General features: G+C 49.4%; 1 protein-coding gene across 1 annotated transcript in view; it reads left to right on the top strand.

Moving 5' to 3' along the window:
• Ulk4 (unc-51 like kinase 4) overlaps positions 1-19759 on the top strand; it is a 283012-nt gene extending 263253 nt beyond the window's left edge. The window contains exons 35-36 of the mRNA XM_021207848.2: positions 17905-17990; positions 19677-19759. Of these exons, the coding sequence (XP_021063507.1) occupies positions 17905-17990; positions 19677-19740 (150 nt within the window). The 3' untranslated portion in view covers positions 19741-19759. The remainder of the gene's footprint in view (positions 1-17904; positions 17991-19676) is intronic.
• Positions 19760-22206: the final 2447 nt, after the last annotated feature.

Genomic DNA, 22206 nt, shown 5'->3' with positions numbered 1-22206 from the left:
GAGAGAGAGAGAGAGAGAGAGAGAGAGAGAGAGAGAGAGAGAGAGAACGAGAATGTGTGTGTACACCATAGGACAGCTTACGTGTTCATCCTCCTTAGACACCGCCCACCTTGTCTTTTTGAGACAGGGTCTCTCCCTGAACCTGGAGCTTCCTGCTTAGGTTAGGCTGCTGGACAGCATGCCCAGTATCCACCTGTCTTTGCCTCCCCGATGCAGGGATTACAGGCACACATACCATACCCACCCCCTCTTATGTGGGTCCTCAGGGTCAGAGTTAGGCCTCCATACCAACAAGGCTATCCATTCACCAGCTGAGCCCTCTGCAGGCCCAGCTCCTGCTCTGGGCACACCCTTGGCCTCCTAACCATCAGGTCCTGCCTGGACATCTTCTCACCTCTCAGCTCCATCGGTTGCTGCCAGGCACCCTAGGCTCAGGATTACCGATGTAAGAGGGGATGTCTCAAAGCCTTCTGCACCATCCAGCCTCAGTGAGCACTCTGCATGCACAGTGCACAGCGTCCTACCACCAGGAGGGTGTGTTGTGGAGCAGTTGTGGGGAGATGGCAGATGTACACTGGGAGGTAGGCTGCCTGTCTCCCGGGCACCCGTCACTGTTATCACTGTCATGTGAAAGTGTTGTGGAGAGAAAGCAAGAGGCAGGCTGGAGAGTTGATGGAAGGAGCCTTCATGTGGGATTACTGGAGCATGGAGTCGAAGGAAGGAGCCCTGTGAGTCAGCAGGAAGCCATGTCCCCGGCCCATTCCTGAGCCCCACTCCACCTGTGTTCCCAGCCCCCAGCCTCCCTTCTCCTAAGCCATGACTATGCCTGCACCCTCAGGTGTTTCCTGGGCTCTGAAGCAATGTCTTCCCTATCTTGACCTTTGCTACGCCCTGCCTCCTCCTCTGATTGCTCCTAGGTGGACTCTGGGGCCCTGCTGTAGCTGACAGCAGGTTTGTAGCCTTGGCATCGAGCCTGGACAGACCTAAAGATCCAGGCCTAGCTCACTGAGCTGCCAGCCTCATCCATGAGACGTCACTCTGCATCCTAACTCACCCCACTTCTGAAAAGAAGAGACCCAAAGAACATCCACCTTTCAGGGTCTCAGAAGGGTACAGGCATTAATGCCTGGAGGTGTCCTCAGGCTGTAATGCACCCCCATTAGCCTACAGGGCATTATTAGGCATTTATCTCTGAAAATGTGTGACAGAAACCAAGGTCCCAAGACTTCTGGGATTTGACAGGATTCCAGCTTTAAGGCAGTCTCTCAAGTTTCAGTCAATAGCAAGACTGCTGTATGCACAGCCCCATCCTGGCTGCTCTCTGGAAGTTTCTGCTTTGTTGAGTTGATCTCATTCTCTATATTTCTGTGATCACTTTGTACAGGAAGGGGGCCTTCGTGACAGCCATTGCACCCGCCCTGTTGGCCTTCGGTTCTATGCACACTGGCTGTTCCCACGTGGGGTTTGACTTTAAGGTATCAGGTTTCTGTCTGTCTGATTTTGAAGAGCTGCTAAGCTCGGAGGTCAGCCTCAGGCCAGTGTGCCTTGACCATTCCTGCCTCTGTCACTTGCAATCACCGTCTGTCATCCTCCAACAGACACACACACACACACACACACACACACACACACACACACACCCCTCAGCCAAATGAGGGACCCAACAGCAAGAGCTCTGGCCTGAGATGACCAAGCAACACCAGCCACCAGAGATCAGCTCTGAAGTGAAGAGCTTCCTTCAAAGGGAACTAAATCACTAAACTCCCCCAGGCTCTGGAAAAGGAGTTAGTGTACCCCAGCCCTCAGCAACCACTGAGAAGGTCTAACCTGTCAGAGGATAGAAACCACTGCCTGAGGCCTGCCACTGTGGCAGACCTGAGGTATATGAGCACATCTCCAACCCCCCTTCTCCTCTGGGGGGCTCCTAAGTCGGGCCCACGTGGCCCAGCAGGGGTATCCCTGCCACACAGTGTCCCAGGAAACGGCAGAGTTTCCTTCTTCTGGGCTGACATCCTTCTCTGCCATTGCATTCATCCTTGGACAAGGTCCAGGCCCAGTCAGGACTGCGCACACGTGCAGCCTGCTCCTCCCAGGTACCCACAGTGGCAGCTGGGCCAGTCTTAGTGAGGGGCATGGCAGATCTGTGGTCACCTCAGCCCCTGCACATGTGAGGAAAGAGTCTGACCACACTTATCCAGCCAGTGGATGCTCCCTGGAACACCAGAGCATCTGACCTGCAGGCCTTGACTTGTCAGGACAAGAACCCTAAAGCTTGTGGTTGCCATCACTCCTTCCTCCCCACCCCCATTCCTTAGGGGTGGGTTCTCATCTTTCTTTGAAAAGGGTATTTCTCAAAAGACATACTTTCTGCCTCTGCCAGACACTCCCTGCAGTCAGTGATGAGGGAAGGCTTTGATCCCGTGGGCATTCTTTAAAGTTTGATCTTTTGATCTAATGTTTTGTTTCTCTATTCTTAATGGCTTGCCTTGGAATCACCTGAGTGGTGGGTCGGATAAGACAAATACTTTTTAAAGCAGAATCCATGTGCAAATGTTTCCACCAAGTCCCTAGCAAGGTGCCATACTGTCACCGGCAGGGACTGGATGCAGGACACCTCCCCACTGTCCTCTTGGTCTGTATAGAGATTAATAAAGAGCCTTTCCAGGGCATTTGCCAAGCACCATGGGCTGGGAGGAGATCTCTCTCCCTCTCCCTCTCCCTCTCCCCCTCCCCTCCCCCCTCCTTGCCTCTCTCTCTCTCTCTCTCTCTCTCTCTCTCTCTCTCTCCCCTCTCTCTCTCCCCCTCTCCCCCATGCCCCTCTCTCCCCCCCCCTCTCCCCTAGGATACCACACTTCTCTTTGCTCTGGCTCCCCTGGAAGATGGACCCCTGGGCCAAGCTGAGGGGCAGTACAGGGAACAACCATAGCCTACTAGAAATCCATGTAGTCCTACCCAGAGTTCTTATCAGGCAAAGCCCTGAGCCCAGGGTACCCAAGCCACGTGGCTGTGACAGGGGCAGCTTGTCATATGAGCCTTGTGTCTTTGCTATTACATAAGTAGAAGCCCAGGGCGGAGATGACCACACTGCTCATTATCAGGCCTAGCAGCCCACGAGAGCTAGTCACTCCGATCCGTGATATTTTTTTCTTCTGGGCCACTGTTGTTATAGCCATGGGTTCTAGGCCAAGGCTTGACATTAATTTGGATTTGTTGGTGGCAAAGACCTCATGAATAATTTAATCAGAATTCTGAGGGTGCTACCAGCTTTCAAGTCAGACCTTAGGCCTTTTAGGGAAGTTAATTAATCCTTATCTTTAGAAGAAAAACACAACCTCTGTGGCGGGGCTGTGTGCTATTGTCTGTGTGTTTCTGGGTAACATTAAAATATACCATAAGCTGAGGACTGCTCACAGAACCAAAGATCTGACACTTCCCAGGTGGCAGCTACAGGGAAAATATTACAGGGGAGACATCAGGTGGGCATGGGGATGTGGAATGTTATAAATTAATATTAGAATTTCTGCTCTGGTCAACATGGACTTACACAGCCGAGACTTAACTGTTGAACTAGCCAAGAGGAGGGACAGAGCAGGTAGAGGAATTAACATGACACTAGACACTGACAGTTACAGCTAGTAGACCCCAAGAGGTGACAAGCAAGCAGGCAAAGGCCACAGATTCTGGGAAACTGGCTTGGCCTGCAGCAGAGCCTCTGAGCAGAGCACAGAGTCCAGAGCAGAGGGTTGCCAAGGCAGCCAGGACTCGGGACACAGCTGTGGACAGGAAGCTTAGGGTCCACTGCTGCCCACTAAGCAGGACTCATGTACACCCATGTGACACGCTAGGGACTATGGGATGGGTTCACAGGAAACCCCTTCAGAGTGAGCAGACAGAAGACAAGCTAGCACATGCATATGTGCAAAAGGTCTGGAGAGCCTTGCAAGATGATTTTAAAAGGAGAACTTCCAGAAATAAAAACTATGGTGTTTGAGTTGAAAAACACACTGATTAGGGTTGGCTGCAAATTAGACATCAAAAGAGAAAAAAAAAGTGAGTTTGAACAGTATAAAAGTTAATCAAAGCGGGACACACAAAGTGCTCAGACATCTGTCCTGCCACCTTTGCTGGGACCTGGAGCTCCTCAGTCAGGCAGAGCCTGGGCGTCTTCTTTAGGACCCCACTCTGAGGCCATCAAGAAGGCTGACCTTTATTGACCCTATGCCACTAAGACATGTGAAGGAACCATGAACAGAAAGTCAGCCATCTCTCCTCCCCAGATACCCCACTTAGATCAAGAGGGATTCCCCCTTCCTCCTGTCGGAGTGCTGGGACTCCATCTATCACATCCTTGTCCCAGTCCCTCTGTGTGACAAAGCAGAACTTCTCCAGAGCCTTAACTCCGCCCAGTGAAGGAGACCCAGCTCAGGACAGCTTGTATGTTTCCGTTCAAGTGTCTAGTGCTTCCCAGGAAGACTTGTGGTTGACAGGCCACCTGGTGATCACAGGTCCCGAGTCCAGACCCCAAGCCATCATGACAGGGACACCAGCATCCCCACCTTTCCCCCTGCGACTCTTCAGCTAGATCCCCTTGAGGACCGACCCAGCAGGCACAGGCCAAAGGATGCTGGTCAGTTCAGCACCCCACAGCATTCAGCACCCCACAGCATTGTGGAGGCCCAGAGGGTCCCCAGAGGCCAAGCCTTGCGTTAGATAACAATGTTTATGGAGACCACTCTGTTTCCCGGGAAATTCTTTTCCTGTGTAGCCAGCTGACCCTGTGAGCCTCTGGAGCCTCACACCCCGCCATAGTTCCTTGTCTCCCTCAGTCACATGTGATACATGTTCAGTCACATGTGATACATGTTCAGTCACATGTGATACATGTTCAGTCACATGTGATACATGTTCAGTCAGCTGACAGCTGCCCTGTTGCTCTGAGCTGGAAACCCCTCCTCTTCAGACAACCTTCCCCAAAGAAAGTCCTCAGTGTGAAGTCCTGGCTAAGGGAAGGAGGCTAAGTCTCACATAAGTTCTGGTCATTTGGTCATTTGTCAGAAATTTCCAAAGAGGCTGGAAGCATTTGATCAAGACCCTTGACCAAAATCACAGGGAACAGGGGAACTTTGGCAGTCCAGTAGTCAGAACCAGGCTTAAATCTTGACTAATTGGTGCCTGACGACTTTAATTATGTAAACCAAAAAATACTTGAATTCCAATTTTTCCTTTCTAATTTCCTCCAAGTTTTGCTAATGGGAAGAAATTTCAGTGCCCCTTAGAGATACAGACATTTAAGGTGACATTTGTAGGACAGAACAGTGCCGGAGAGGACATGAGTCGTTATGGGCCCTCATGGCTTCCCTGGCTATTTTGGTGGCTTCCCAAGTATCTAGCCAGTTTCTGAGCAGGTCCCTTTAGTGAAGGGGAGCCTCCTGGAATTGCCTGCCTCCTGCTACACCCAGGAAGCACTCAGGCCACTTCCTGGGTCCATGTGTTGCTGCCTCTGGCTTCCCCGTGGCTGTGCACCTACCCACTGGCCTACAGCAGCTTCTTACCTGCCTCCCTGAATGAGGGTGGAGCCTGACCCACGCTGAGAAGGGCAGGACATGGGCTCAGCCACCAGCTTGGCCAATTGTGGCCTCCTCTCCTGTCCCTCTGATCCAAGAATTTCTATTCTGTATTAAAATTCCAACTATTTTCAGAATTCTATGCATGTAGGCTCCTCCAAGAAGTTTGGGAACCAGGCCCACCCTATAATGCCCTCTCTACATCCCTTCCTCACTTGTGGGTGCCATGCATTCCCACTAGCAAAGATGGTTCTGCTCAACACCTTTGTTATGAGCAAAACTCACTGCTGATCACAACCGCTGTCTTGTCACAGCAGTTGTCTTGTGTAATGTGGCTCCAAAGGCTCACTGAGGTGACAATTTTGTGATGTGCTGGGAAGTGGTCACTCACCAAAATGTTCATATAGTGAGTCTGTTGGTAAGATTATAAAAATTGTCAGTTAACTAATGTCCCCTCTACCCAGAGTCAATATCCAGACACACTTTCTATCTTCAAATGTAAGCCCCAAGCCCCACCCTGGCCTCATCTGAAGAGTGCACAGAGCTACTCAGGAGTCATGGAAATGGAGTTCTCTGCTTCTATACCATGAAGGGCTCAGATTTGCTTCCCCCCACCCCAAGGTCTATTTAGATGTCTAACCCCACAAGACAAAGGGCTACAAGATACTGGGTGATGTCTTAGTCAGTGTTCTGTTGCTGTGAAGAGACACCATTACCACCACAACTCTTACAAAGGCAAACATTTGTTTGGGACTGGCTTACGGTTCAGAGGTTTAGTCCATTACCATCATGGTGGGAAGCATGATGGCAGGCACGGTGCTGGTCAGGAAGCTGAGAGCTCTACATCTGGATTGGCAGGCAGCAAGAGGAGACAGTGAACCACTAAGCCTGGCTTGAGCTTCTGAGACCTTCAAGCCTGCTCCCACAATTGGCTCCAACAAGGCCAGACCTCCTAATAGTGCCAGTCTGTGAGCCTATAGGGCTATTTTCTTTCAAATCACCGCAATGACTTCACCCGACTAGGACATATCCATGTCTGCATACAAAGACTCTGACCAGACTTCTGCTACATTAGAGCTAGTCACATTGCCCACCTCGCCTGTGCAGTGCCCATCTCGGAATCACTGAGGGCCTTGGACTTGAGAACTTACTGGAGGCCTTGAGCTTGGAGTCTCCATACTTGCTGCAAATGCATGTAGGGACTCACATTATAACCGGGGCTCTGTAAGGACTTCCTCTCTGCTCTTACACACAGTGGCCAAACAGCACAGCACCGTTAAGTGGCCAACACTTTGTAAAGTGATGAGCTGACCAAAAGAGGAGGCTTTGCAGTTAACTTAGCCTGATACCCTGGCATAGCTCCACTCAGCTTCCCTCCCGCCACAGGCAAGTCCAGAGAGAAATGGCTGCTAGGTTACTCTCTCCCTCCAAGTCTCCTCCCTGCCTTCCCCACATATACATACATACACATGCATACACACATACATACACATGCATACACACATACATACACATGCATACACACATACATACACATGCATGACACATATACACATGCATATTTGTGCATACACACATGCACAAATATATACACACATATTCAGACAAGCAGAAAAGTATATATATATATATATACACATGTACACACATATATATGCATGACATGTGCATACACACATGCATATACATATATGCACACACATGCACAAATATAAAACACAGACAAGCAGAAAGACACACATGCATGTGCACACACATATACATATGCATGACATGCATATACACATGCATATACATACATATGTACACATACATGCACAAATACATACATACACACAAACAGAAAGACATATTCATACACATATTTTCATATATCCCCTTGACTCTGAGCACAGAGGCAATTCCTTCATTGTCATGGGAACGGCTTGCTATAATATTGTGGCCCAAGTATACAGTGCCTATCCAGTAGTGCCTTACTTCTTCTGAGCCAAGTCCTCACACATGACAGTTACTACCAGGTCACATGACAGTTACTACCTGGAATGTTCTCTCTGGGCAGGAATTATTCCAGCCATATCCCACGGTCACCTGCTGTCTCACCTGTTGTCACCGTGGAGACCCTTGCTTTAGTCTCTAAGCACTTAGTGTAGTCTCTTGGCAGTTGTGCACCTTGACCCTGTGTCTCACTAGAACTTTCTCTGGGTAGGCTCTAGTCTATGCCTAATCCCACAAGAGGTCCACAACTCTCATTTCTTGCCAGTTAAACCCATTCCTTCCCCTCACTTACTTTGGGCCTGGCTCTTGTAGGTAGTTTCATCAGACCTAAAAGTTTTCCCAAACCAGCTCTCTTACATTCAACACTTCAAACATACTGGGTTTAATGGCTGGAAACAGATGTAATTATGAACAGCTTCTAAGCAATAGGGCATTTTTACCTGCCCTGTGGAGAGCTGAGAGACTGGCCAGCCTCAAGTGAAGTAGGAAGCAACTAAATAGGATAAATTTCATCTAGAAAATAATTGCGTCTTACGGGTGGAAAGAAAAACATTGAGGCCCCCCATCTTGCCATCTATGGCTTCTGGTCAAGCAGATTCAGTGCAGTGCCAACTCTGAGAAGCAGGAGTCCAGTTAGGCTGAGCAGTGGGGCTAGGAGAGGCCAGAAGGAGGAAGGGAAGGCTGGAAAGAATGAAGATTGCTAGCATCCGTGCCTAGCTGAACCAGAGCCGGCTCTCCCGGCCTGCTGTCTGCAGCAGGTCTGCAGAGCCATCAGGGCCGGCTGTGCGCTAGGAGCCACTGTCTTGAGCTTTATCCTCCCTCCTCACACGGTTCTACCTCTGCCTTCATGTCAGATCCCACAAATGGGAGACAACTCCATAGTTGTCTTTCCGAGGCCAACTTACTTCACTTAACATGGTGAGCTCTCTGCCCATTCTCCTGCAAACTCCCCTCCTCCTTCCTCTCAGCCCAGATACAACCCCATTGGGCCATCCGTGCGCTGCAGCCGTCTGGCCTGGTCCATTTCCTGGCTGTAAGCATGACCGTGCCAGTTCTCTGCTGTGCAGACTTAGGTCCCTGTGGGCCTGCCCCCAGGACGGTTTGCCTGGCTCACCTGATGGCTCTCTTTTCAGGACCACGAGGACCCTCTGCGCTGACTCTCTCTTTACATTCCTAACAGGAGAATTTAAGTTTCCTCTTCCCATACCTTGTTATTTTTCTTATTAAATTTGAATTTATGTCTATGGGGATTTTGTGTGTGTGTGTGTGTGTGTGTGTGTGTGTATAAGTATGTATGTATGTATGTATGTATGTATGTGTGTGTGTGTGTGTTCCTTGGAACCTGGGTCCTCCGGAAAGGCAGCCAGTGTTCCAGTCTCCACAGCCCTTGCCTGTTTTGTAGCCGCTCTGATGGGGTGAGATGGAATCCCAGTGTAGCTTTGATTTCTGCTTCTCTGGTGGCTGAGGGTGTGGAGATTATTGCCTGCCTGCGAACTCACTGTTTGCATCTCTCCTTTTGCAAGCTGCCTGTTTACTCTTTCCTCTTCTGTCCACATACTGAACTGGATGTGGTGGTTTGAATAAGAATGCCCCCCCCCCAAGCCTATCTATTTGAATGCTTAGGGGTAGCATTAGGTAGAGTGGCCTTGTTGGAGTAGGTGTGGCCTTCTGGGAGGAAGTGTGTCATTGGGGGGTGGGCTTTGGAGTTTCAAACACTCTAGCCAGGCCCAGAGGTTCCTCTCTTCCTACTGCCTGCAGATCGATCAGGATGAAGAACTCTTAGCTACTTCTCCAGACACCGTCTGCCTGCACTCCACCATGCTATCCACCATGATGATCATGGACTAAACCTCTGCAGCTATAAAGCAACCCCAATTAAATGCTTTCCTTTGCAAGAGTTGCCATGGTCATGGTGTCTCTTCGCAGCGACAGAGCCCTCACTCAGACATGAGTGATTCGCTTTTTGAGGCATCTCCAGATTTCTTTCAGCTCATTTCCTTATTTAGGGACCTCACATGCTTTTATGAGGACGATAAAACTCTAAATGAACTCTGAGGACCCTCACATGCACCCCGCTCCCAATGCAGCTCAACAAGACTGTGAAAAATCTCTGTCCATCCATCTGCAATGCCCTCAGTCAGCATCCTGTGGAGGTCATGAGGCACACAGGAGCCTTACATAGAGCAGAGTGAGCTAACACGAGGTGAGACCTTCTCAGCTGCCAGAGATGCGTCTGGGAAGACCCAGGAAGCACCCCACAACACATGATAGAAGGCAGGAGAGGAACTGGCCTATGGTGGCTCTCCTCAGATCCTGCCCTGACGACAGACGGCAGAGGGAGGGCGACGGTGTCTTGAGAAGCATTCAAGAGAAACAGCTTTGAAGATACATAAAACACACACACACACACACACACACACACAGAGAGAGAGCTGAGAAGACAGAGCGTGTAAGAGGCTGGCAAAAGGGCTGAATGGCAAGATCTGGTTTTGAAATTGAACTCTGTGAAGTAGAGTTGTCATAGTTACTTGCTTGTTTTTACTTGTACCTGTGAGATCTGAAGCGCAAAGAATTAAAAATAATCCTCCTGTGTGATGTGTGTGTGTCTGGAACAAGTGCCACGGAGCACCTGGGCTGCCTCTGGTGCATCCTGTCTCTCGGCACTGCCCGGGCCTGTCAGGGATGCTCAAGTGCCTCGGCTTCGATTTGCCACACAGGCTCAGCAAAGATATTAACAGTCATAAACAAACACCACAGCCAGGGCCTGTACACACACACACACACACACACACACACACTCACACTCACACACACAGTACACAGCGGGGTATAAGCAGGTTTTCCCAAGCCTCATGAGGGCTCCTAGGAATCACGTTTCTTGACAATTTTCTGAAGCCTGTGGAGATGAACAGCATAGTCCATTCTGATATGCAGGGTTGGAGCTGTCTCTGAAAGGCCAGCAAACCAGTCATTGGCTCTCACAGCCCTGGCTGCACACTGACAAGGCTGGCCACCTTCAAGGTCCTGCCACAGCTAGAGGGCCCAGGGTTCCTCATGCTAGGCTGCTGTGTGAGAAGCTGAAGTTGAGATTAGAGAACCAGAGCCTTCCATGGAGTAGTCTATACAAAGAATCCTCCTTGCCTGTGAGCCCAGGAGGACCTGAGGGCCAGTCTGTGGGATGGCAGTGTCTCTTACAACATTCAGGCTATTTATTTCAATTGTTCTGTGCACGCTGAGTGGGTAGATGCTGGCTCAATGCACCACGTTAACAGAGCCATAGTGGAGGGCTGAGGAGTCACACTAGATGTTACTCAAAGCATGTTTCCAGGTTTTATGTATTTATATAGGCTGTGTGTACGTATACATATGTACATACAATTGTATAAGCACACACATATGCATGTGTATATGTACATACTAAACCACAGCCCCAGAATAATTTCCATTCACTAGACATAAACTTTAGGTTAACTAGACACAAACTTTTGGTTAGCTAAACTTTTGTGTCAACTATAGACAGAACCTAGAATCACCTCATAAGAGTCTCAATGACGGGACTGTCTATGTTTGCTTGACCTGTGAGCATGTCTGTTGGACTTGTCTTAATTATGTCTGCTGATATGGGAAAACCTGGCCCACTGTGGGCAGTACCATTTCCTAGGCAGGGCATTCTCCACTGTTTAGGGATGGGTAAATTGGGCTAAGCACTGGCTGCCAAGCAAGCAAGTTTTCTTTTCTTTTCTTTTTTTTTTCCTGCTCTTGACTGTGGATGTGCTGTGACTTTACATTTGAAGTTCCTGCCTTGACTTCACCACAGCGATGAACATAAGCTAAAATAACCTTTTTCCTCTAAGCAGTTGTTCACCAGTTTTAACACAGCCGCAGAAATGAAACTAGATAAAACCCACCTTAATACTAAGGTCAAATCCCCAGCTCTAATGACTGGTGAGCTCTGTGTATTCAGTGTAAATTCCCAGCTCTAATGACTGGTGAGCTCTGTGTATTCAGTGTAAATTTTGTTTCTGTTTTGATTTGATGTTAGCCAAACACTGCCTATCAGATTATCGTGACTGGGACCAAGGAGCCACAGCTAAGTGTCCTTGACGTCTTAGACCACGCCCTCTAGCCTTTACCACATTGCAAGGTCACTCCAGACCCAGAGGGGACCTCAGGACTGAGTTCCTCAGACTTAATTCTGCTTCCCCAGCTTCCTTTCCACTTAGTCATCTATCTGCAGAAACTTCCCAGGATTTCCATCACAATTTTATTAAACTTTCTGGATGCTGGCAGGGTGGTATATTTCTGGGTTATTCTAAAACTCACCTAGAAGCCAGCTTGCTGCTGTATGTTATTGATGCTGTGGGGTTCTGACAGGAGGATCTCGCCTTTTTGTGGAACTTGTTTATCCTGATGCCCCCAGTTCCTCATCTCCAGCCTTCTTTCGCTCTACGTGAGCATGTGTAGTTGCACCTCAGACGATCTGTTATGTCTTCTTTTTGTTTTGTCAGGGAGAAAGGGTGTATTCTGGGTAATGGTTCATGGTAGGGAAGGTATGATGGCAGCAACCTGAGGTGGCTGGTCACATCACATCCACAGTCAGCTCAGCTCACATTCTCCATCTTACTCAGTCTGGGACCCCAGCCTGGAATGGTGCTGTGCCTCCTTTAATTAATCAATCAATCAATCAACTTTACATCCTGACCCCAGTTTCCCCTCCCTCCTCTTTCCCAGTCCTTCCCTCCCACCCCATCCCCTTCCGCTCCTCTTCCCTCTTTCTTCAGAAAAGGGGAGGTCTCCCATGGATATCAACCAAGTTGCAGTAAGACATGGCACGTCTTCTCCTATTGATGCAAGATGAGGCAGCCCAGCAAGAGGAGAGGGTTCTCAAAGCAGGCAATGTAGTCAGAGGCAGCCTCCACTCCTACTGTTAGGAATCCCATGGGAAGACCAAGCTATAACATCTGTGGCCCCTGCATGGTCCCTGGTCTCCGTGAGCCCCTGTGGGCCCAGCTTAGTTAATTCTGTGGGTTTTCTTGTGGAGTCCTTGACTACTCTGGCTCCTCCAATCCTCCCTCCCTCTCTTCCTCAGGATTCTCCAAGTCCTGCCTAATGTCTGGTTGTGGGCTCTTCACCAGTTTCTGTCATTGCTGGGTGAAGCCTCTCTAATGATGGTTGCTAGGCTCCTGTCTGCAAGTATAGCAAAATATCCTTATCAGGAGTGAGCTCCCTCTCATGGCGTGGGTCTCAATCTGGGCAGTCATTGGTTGGCCACTCCCTCAATTTCTGCTCCATCTTTACCCCTGAACATCCTGTAGGCAGGACAAATAGCAGGTTGAAGGTTTTGTGGTTGGGTTAGTATCCCAGTCCCTCCACTGGGAGTCTAGTCTGGTTACAGGAGATGGCCATACCCCACCCCACCCCACCCCCACCCCCATTGCTAGGAATCTTAGCTAGGATCACCCTCATAGATTCCTGGGAGTTTTCCATTTCCAGTTGTTTCTCTCAGTACTCTCCCTCTGTCCTCCCCTCACCCGATCTGTCCTGTTACCATCCCCATCCCCATCCCCATCCCCATCCCCATCCCCACTTCTGTTCAGTTCCTTCCCCTTGTCTACCTACAATGTCTATTCTATTTTCCCTTCTCAGTGAGATTCACATGTTACTTAGCATCTTTGGTCTGTGAATTGTAGCATGGCTGTCTTGTACTTTATGAATAATATCTGGGTTACTTCAGGATGATCTTGTCTAGTTCCATCCATTTGTCTGAAAAATTCATGATGTCATTGTTTTTAACAACTGAGTAATATTCCATTGTGTAAATGTACCACATTTTCTTTATCCATTCTTTGGTTGAGGGATATCTAGGCTGTTTCCAATTACTGGCTATTATGAGTAAAGATGCTACGAACATAATTGAACAGGTGTCCTTGTGGGATAGCAGAAAATCTTTTGGGTAAATGCCCAGGAACAGTATAGCTGGGTATTGAGGTAGAACTATTCCTAGTTTTCTGAGAAACTGTCAAATTGATTTCCAAAGTGGCTGTACAAGTTTGTACTCCCACCAACAATGGAGGAGTGTTCCCCTTGGGCCACATCCTTACTAGCATGTGTTGTCAATTGAGTTTTTGATCTTAGCCATTCTGATGGGTGTAAGGTAGAATCTCAGAGTTGTTTTGATTTGCATTTCCCTAATGGCTAAGGGCATTGAGCATTTCTTTAAGTGCTTCTCTACCATTAGAGATTCCTGTCAAGAATTCTCTATTTAGATCTGTTCCCCATTTTTAAATTGAGTAGTTTTGTTGAAACTCTAGTTTCTTGAGTTCTTTATATATTTTGGATATCAGCCTTCTGCTGGATGTGGGATTGGTGAAGATCTTTTTCCGTTCTGTAGGCTGCCATGTTGAGCTGTTGGTGATGTGTTTTTCCTACAGAAGCTTTTCACTTTCACGAGGTCCCATTTACTAAGTGTTCATCTTAGTGCCTGAGTTCTTGGGCCTTTAAAACCATCTGGCCCTGGGCTCTTTTTGTTGTTGTTGGGAGTCATTCAATGACTACTTCTATTTCCTGAGGAGATATGGGCCTACTTGAGTTGTATATATGATCTCAATTTTAACTTTAGTAAGAGGAAAAGAGGGGCATAACAACAGACACCCAGGAAATCTAAAAAAATCACTAGGTCTTTAAGTACCTGTTGTCCACAAAATTGTTCATTTCTTCTAGATTTTCCAATTTTGTGGAGTACAGGTTTTTGAAGTAAGACCTCATGATTCTTTGATTTCCTTGGTGTCTTTTGTTATGTGCCTTTTTTTCATTTCTAATTTCTTTGTTTTTTGGTTTTTCAAGACAGGGTTTCTCTGTGTAGCCCTGGCTGTCCTGGAACTCACCTTGTAGACCAGGCTGGCCTCAAACTCAGAAATCCGCCTGCCTCTGCCTCCCAAGTGCTGGGATTAAAGGCGTGTGCCACCACCGCCCAGCCATTTCTAATTTGTTAATTTAGATATTCTCTCTCTGCCATTTAGTTAGTTTGGCTAAAGGTTCGTCTATCCTTTTAATTTTTCTCAAAGAACCAACTCGGGGGTTTTTTGTTGTTGTTGTTGTTTCGTTGTATTGTTCTCTTTGTTTCAACTTCGTGGCTTTCAGCCCTGAGTTTGACATTTACTCTCGTCCACTCCTCCTGGGTCCATGTGCTCTTTTTGTTCTAGAGCTTTCAGGTGTGCTGTTGTCACTAGTATGAGATTTCACTAATTTCTTTATGTAGGCATGTAGTGCTATTAACTTTCCTCTTAGCACTGCTTTCATTGTGTCCCATAAGTTTGGATAGATTGTATGTTCATTTTCATTGAATTCTTTATTTCTTCCTTGACCCAGTGATCACTGAGTAGGGAGTTGTTGAGTTTCCATCAGTTTGTAGGCTTTCTGGTGTTCCTGTTGATATTCATGTCCAGCTTTAATCCGTGGTGGTCTGATAAGATGCAGGGGGTTATTTCCTTCTGTTTTCTTGAATCTGCTGAGATTTGCTTTGTGACTGACTATATCAGCAATTTTGGAGAACGTTCCCTGAGGTTCTGAGAAGATATAATCTTTTGTGTTTGGGTGAAATGTTCTGTAGATGTCTGTTAGCGCCACTATTTCTCTGTTTATTTATGTCTGGATGACCTATCCATGGTCAGGCAGTGGTGAGAATGGGATGTTTAAGTCTCCCACTCTTAATGTGTAGGCGTTGATGTATGACTTAAGCTTCAGTAATGTTTCTGTTATGAATGTGGGTGCCCTTGCATCTGAATATAATAGATATTCAGAATTGAGATGTCCTCTCAGTGGTTCCTTTTTCCCTCTTGATGAGTATGAAGTATCCTTCCTCATCTCTTTTGATTAATTTTGGTTGAACACCTATTTTGTTAGAGATTAGAAGCTTGCTTCTTGGGTTCATTTGCTTGAAAAATCTTTTTCCAGCCCTTGACGTTGAGGTAGTATCTCTCTTTGATGTCGAGGTATATTCTTGTGTGAAGGATGGATTCTATTTTTGCATTCATTCTGTTAGCTTGCGTCCTTTTATTGGGGAATTGAGTCCACTGATGTTAATGACCAATGGTTATTAATTCCTGGGGTTGTGTGTGTGTGTGTGTGTGTGTGTGTGTGTGCGCATGTGCTTCCTTTCTTTTGGTTTTGCTGGTGTGAAGTTATTTATTTCTTGTGTTTTCTAACCTCCTTAGGCTGAAGTTTTCCTTCTAGAATCTTCTGTAGGACTGGCTTTGTGGATAGATTTGTTTAAATTTGGTTTTGTCATGAAGTATCTTGCTTTTTCCCTCCTCAGTGATTGAAAGGTATAGTAATTTGGGCTGGATTTGTGGTTCCCAAGTGCTGTGTGACTCTACATGGTGTGTCCCTGCCCCCAGGGGCCTAGGTTGGGATAGGAGACTTCAAGGTCTTTGGTATGCTGTCAGGTCATCCCTTGTCTGCACAGTGAGGTGGGGTGAGCAGAGCCCAGGCATGGGCTCCCATTTTCTGTCCGTTGTGAAGCTGTCTATGTGAAGCTGCATGTCAATAGTCAACACTGTTAGAGCAGAAGGAGTTTCAACTGCGGGTTGCAGTTAACAGCTGCTGTCACCACCACTGAGGGGCTATGGGGCTGAGGCTTTGGGCACACCAGAAAGGAAGCTAAGGACTAGGGAACTGTACACCCTCAGAGCTCGGGAACTTTCTGCTCCCCACATCTCCTGGACAAGTCTGTGCAGACTTGTGGAGCTGGGGCTTTGGGCAAAGGCAGGCAGACTGCAGCCCGGTGCTTGTGGCCCTCTGCCCACACCTGCCTGCTGTTCTTGCCTGGACAGTCTGCTTGAGAGCAGATCGTACATCCTGTCCTCCATGGAACCCAGCAGCTCTGGAACTTTCTATAGTTGTAACATCTAATGTATTCCTCCTTACAAGTCAGCAACAGCTATTAAAGTCCAGGAATGCCCCAACTCTCATTCATTTTAGTAAGCTTTCAGTTTACTTAAGAAAATTGTACTATTTCTTATTGATAATGACATACATGCATACAATAAATATGACATTTACTTCACCTCTATCCAACTTCTCCCACATCCCCCAGCATGGCCCCTGCCCAACTCTGTCCTTTAAAAACCCATTAGGTCAAGTTAGTGCTGTCCTTATGTGCTCAGGGGTGCGATCATCCACTGGTTCATAGGACATAATGTTTCTCTCTCCCACAGCAGCCATCCCTTCTTCTCTCTATGGAGCTCAAGAGCACCTCCCCTCTCTATGGAGCACTGAGAGCACCTCCCCTCTCTATGGAGCACTGAGCACCTCCCCTGTTCTATGGAGCACTGAGTACCTCCCCTCTCTGCTTTGTCCTTGCCCAGGTGACAACTGCTGAGAGTTGATGAATGCAGTGCCATGTCCTAAAGACAGCATGTCACAGCCTCTCCACCCTCCACATTCTTTCTGCCTCCTCTTCCAAGATACTCCCTGAACCTTGAGTGGAGGAGGACTGAATAAGATCCAGCCCCTTGTCCTCACCACTCTGACCAGTTATGCCTCTGTTGGTGGCTGCACACTACAGAAAGCAGGTCCTCTGACTGAGGTGGTGTGCCGTGTCCTGGGACAGACAGACCGCTCCACGTTCAGCTTCCTTTACGCCTGTGCTAATGTCGGCCACAATGGCTGGTATCATGGTCCTCTCTCCTGAGCACTTAGTTGTCCCTGTAGTTTTCCATTTGTGCTTCCTAAGCAGGCTTGTGGGTATAGGTAATTTCATTGCAGCTTATGGTGTGACTTTCCAAAGAAGCACAGCCTCTGCGTGCACCACGTGTGTATGCAGCCCCCCTCGAGGCTGTGCGTGGCTGTGTGAGCAGACCTGGACAGGTCACACAGACTGTAAGCCTGTGCTTACTCTCACCACCAGGATGCCACAATCGCCATTTCAGACAGCCATCCTTATGTGCAGTTCTCTAAGTAACCATGTTTCTGGCACACCAGGAAGAGGAAGAGGGACCCTGGAGGTGCAGACCCAGCCACATGTAGCTTAGGATCCATGTAGTCCCCAAGTCCTCAGGCTCATCCTGAAAACGAGGGACACTAATCCCACCTTGGTTGCCACGATCAAGTGGAAAGGCATGGAATTCTTTTGTAGTGGCGGTGACCTGAGGCCGGCTAGCCTCAGCTTCCCGAGGTCAGGATGGAGGCAGCTGGGCTTCGTGGGGCTCACTATCCTCCAGTGTTGCCTAGAACATACTAAATGCTTACCTTGCAAAGTGACTATGGACCACTGTATGGGCCTGACCCTCATCTAACAGCAACAAATCAGGAATGGGCCAACTGAGGCTGTCTTCTTGCGTTTCAGGTAACGTCCAATGAGAGGCTCTTGGAAAGCCTCAAGAACACAGGCAGCCTTCTGCAGGCCCTGGAGCGCCTGGCTCCAGCTCACAGGTATGAGGAGCCAAGTGACTTGACTGCTCGCTCAGGTCAGCAAATGCTCTGAACCATTTTTGCCTCTCTCCCCACTCCCCCCCTCACATATCAGGGCCAATATCTTGTGGCCTGTCACTATACAACTGGGCTCCTCCCACTGGAGAAGAAACACACGCCTGATAGTGGAAGACCGTGCGAGTCAGCAGAGGTAGTCTTGACCCTGACAGCATCCTCAGGCTGTCGTCCTTAGCCCTTCTTTAAGGGGATCTAACACCCAGCAGCTGACAGTGGAGGGATAGCTTCACCTCCCACCCCTCACTGAACAGTCTGTTGAGACCATCTAAGTGAGACCTATGGACTAGGGGTTGACCTGTCACCCAAGGAGTATGTCATCCACACTGGAGACAGACATGGTTATCTAACGATGACACTTGGTGGACTGACAGCCTCTGAGTGGTAGGTACCCAATCTGGAAAGCAGGGTTACTGCTGACAACCCCACCAGTCAGTTCAGTGCTGCAGCCTGGCTAGGGTGAGGCTTGGTGAGCCCAGAGCCCAGGGAGATGGCTCTGGTCCCTTCATCCCCTACCATGGGGAAGAGCCACTCCTAAAGGAAGCCCAGCCTTCACTAGTATCTGGCGTTCCATTGTTTGGTTTCACACACAGTATCCATTTGAAGGCAGCTATGGCTGTGGCCTGTGAGGTTGATGCTATGCAGCAGCTCACGTCCAGTTCTGTGGGGTTAGGGAGAGGCTGGCTGGACCACTGAAGAGGGAGGTGGTCAACCAGCTCCCTAAAGCCCTTCCTGCCAGCCATCTGGGTCTCCACACCTGCTGGGGCTGTTTGCCTTGAAACCAATGGTAGCTTATTTTTGTGTTGGACTTAAATTTGGATCAAACGTGTCCAAACGAGGCTTAACGTTCTGTAAGGCTGTGACTTTTCTGCCCACACAGGACAGGCAGACCTTGCCTTGTCTCTAAGGGTTTGTTCAGATGTCCCCACCTGCAAAGGCCGGATGAGTGGGTGGCACTGCTTTGCTCAGACTACCCTGCTAGGAGGCTGGCCTTCCATCCATGCCAGCCCTTCTGGGGCTTTGGTGGGCAGCGTGGCCCCACAGGACTGGCCCAGACTCTGCCAGAAGCAGGTCAAGTTCAAAGACATTCCACCACCCCTCAGGGCCTTTGATGCGCAGAACAGGAATTCATGGCACCATCTCCTGGTGGCAGCCCTGTCCTCTGGACTGCAGCTTTCATGTGGCACCCCACCCGCCCACCCCATTATGAGCTAACAGCTATTCCCTTGCCTTTGGGGGGGCCGCCACCCTTGGTCTAATGTTCTCTTCAGGGGCTGCCGAGTGCCATGCTTCTTTGTTCCTAGCCAGGTTTACATGCTCTCAAACAAAACAAAGTTTCTATTTTAAGCTCCTAATTGCCCACTTGCAGTCTCTGAGCATTATCCCACAGTGCATGGAGGTGAGAGCTCATAGTGGACAGGAGCTGGCAGTACAGAGCAGGAAGGGGTTAGAGTCGGGGTGGAGAGAGATTTAGGAACCAGGGGCTGGGCAGGCTGGCTACACTTGTCCACCAGCCTGCACAGGCAGACTCAAATGGCTGGTTATGCCCAGGGCCTGGGGCTGAGGTGCAGCTGAGAGGCCCAGCCCTCTAAAGGAGGTTTGACCCCCCTACGTTACTTTCCTCTTCCACAGCTCACCCGTCGATACTGTTGTGGCTTCCTTGGCCCTGGAACTCCTCCAGGCTGTTGGGCATTAGACAACATCCCGTGGCCCCCACCTACTGCACAGTGTGGTCAGATCCCACGCCATCCTTTCTCACCAGACTCAAGTGGAGCTAATAAAATCGATGGGCCAGAACCTGATGTCTCAAGCCCTTTCACTGACTGACCTACTCCCCCCTATGTAGAGGTCAAGTGGCCTCCACTCAGGTGAGCCACCACCCTTAGCAGCAGCAGCGGGAGCAGGCTAACCCCCATTTTCTTCTGCTGTTGCATGGCCACTTCCTTTTTGAGGACAGAGAATTCCAAGAATCCCAGGGAGGCCTGGGTGAGCCTCGCACACACAGCAAGTTCAGTTTGCACACGAGACAATAGAGTCCAGCAGCTGTGGGGATGCTGGCTTCAGGGTACATTTGCTTCTCCCAACTGCCCCTCATCCCTTACAATCCCTACACACTTGGCCGTGTGCCAAGTGACAATTCTGAAGGTGGACACAATTCTGAAGGATGAGGGACTGTGTGTGGGGCAGGCCTGTCTGAGCCATCCCTGGACAGGAGGGGGCTGGGGCCTCTGGGACTTCAGACCAGGTTTTTGGCCATTTGCTCTCATTTTGGCCGGGCTCTCTCTCTCAGGGAGGAGGTGTGCACATATGAACCACGCCCAGAATCGGCTCGCCCAGGTCAGGCTGGCAGCTCACCCGGCAGGCAGGCAGGCAGGCAGGCAGGCAGGCAGGCAGAGGATCCCTTCTATAGTAGGGAAGCTGGTCCTATAGCCAGCAACAGCCCTGCCTTGACATGGTGATCTGGAGACCCTGCCAGCTCCCATGGCCCCATGATGAAAGGCCATACCATGCCTGACCGACCGCAAAGGCCTCAGCTTCCTGGGTCAGGCAGGCCCTCCTCTTGCCTACAAAGCCCTTGGCATGACTGGACTCAGGGCTCCACTGTCCTGAGCAGGAATTGGATGAGGTGACAGACACAGAAGCACTTAGGATTCCATGCAGCCAGGAGTGTTCTCTCACTAAGCTGTGTGCCCATGTGGACCTGGCCTGGCTGCTATGCAGTGATGTGGCTAAGTGTTTGTTCTAAGGGAGCAGGTTCAGGTCTCAGCTCCCCTCTCTGTCCAATGCTTGAGTTCTGGGATCTTGCTGGGAACTGCTTCAAAACAACAGGACATTCCTCTTCCCCTCCTCTCTTCAGAAGAACTTAGCGCAATCTAAACCAGGAAGGCTTTAACATTCCAGAACATTCTGTCAGGTGATTTGTTTACAGGCAAGGGGCCTGGGGTGTGAAGCAGGGTTGCTGTCTTGCTAGACACTAGGCCTGGCAGCCACCGCCCACGCCTCCCATCCCTTGCTTCTACCACTCAATGTGATATGGCTTGCTCACCAAGCTTATAAACTACTGTGGAAACTTGATAGATGAGCACACTGGCTAGTGGGGGGGGGGGGGAGGGGGAGGAGGCAAGCACAGCTCCTCCTCTGCCCACCCCCCCACCCCCCCCTGAAAGAAAACAGACCTAGCTGGCCCCTCCCTGCACTGCAGTCTCATGCCCTAACTCCAGCAGCCACTAAGCACACCAGACACAGACAGAAGCAGAGCACCAGGCAGGCGGCTGCCCCCAGCTCAAGCCTTTGCCCTAAACCACAGCCTGAAAGTAGGGTCAGGTTGTGCTGCCCTCAAGAAATGCCAGAAAGAAAGTGGCCACAGCTGCCTGAGGATACTAGGTAGCTGTGGTGGCCGCCCCACAGCTCTTCATCTGTGTCCATCTTGTTTTCTGCGTGCACTCAACTAGGACAGGACACTGGGCTGGCATTTCCTGTGCTCTGGTCCAGCAGAGAGCTGCTGAACAAGGTGAGTGGAGCTAACAAAGGGCCTTTACGCCCCTCCCCAGATGCTGAAAAAAATAATGTACAAATAAATTCCCCTGATCCTCACCCTGGGTGCAGACAAGACCAGCCACAGCCCAGGTGGCTCAGCTTGGTACCTCAAAGGCAGCACAAGAAGGAAGAGAACCGTTGGCCTCTTGTGACTTTCTTGATCATACCGGTTGGCCTAGCTAGCAGCTTGGGATCCCAGTGGTAGATGTGACTAGCAGTTTTAACCAAGAGGCAACAACAGGCCCAGAAACACAGATCCTACTGGACCTTGTGCAGTAGGTAGTCTCTAGTTTTTGTAGGTGGCTATGTTCAAGATCCCATACGCCCCAAGGCCAGTAGCCATGTTCTACTTTTCTGTTTATGCTCTTCAGTGATGTCCTCTCAGCCATGCTGGAGTCTTACTGAATGCGCACCAAAATGATCACGTGACAGCTTAGCTGTTGGGAGTTTCTATTACCCACAATGCTCTGCCTGTGACAACACCTCAAGCTCTTGAGAATATCTGGCTTACAGTCTGCTGGCCCCAACCCAAACGGACACAGGGTGTGGTTTTTATTGTTCATGAAGATCTCTTGGAAATACAAATGGTACTGTTCACAGCCTAAGAGGTCTCTGCCTGCCCACC

Source organism: Mus pahari, chromosome 10 (assembly GCF_900095145.1).
Source record: "Mus pahari chromosome 10, PAHARI_EIJ_v1.1, whole genome shotgun sequence".
NCBI classification, from domain to species: Eukaryota; Metazoa; Chordata; class Mammalia; order Rodentia; family Muridae; genus Mus; species Mus pahari.
This window is presented reverse-complemented; position numbering and strand designations above follow the sequence as displayed.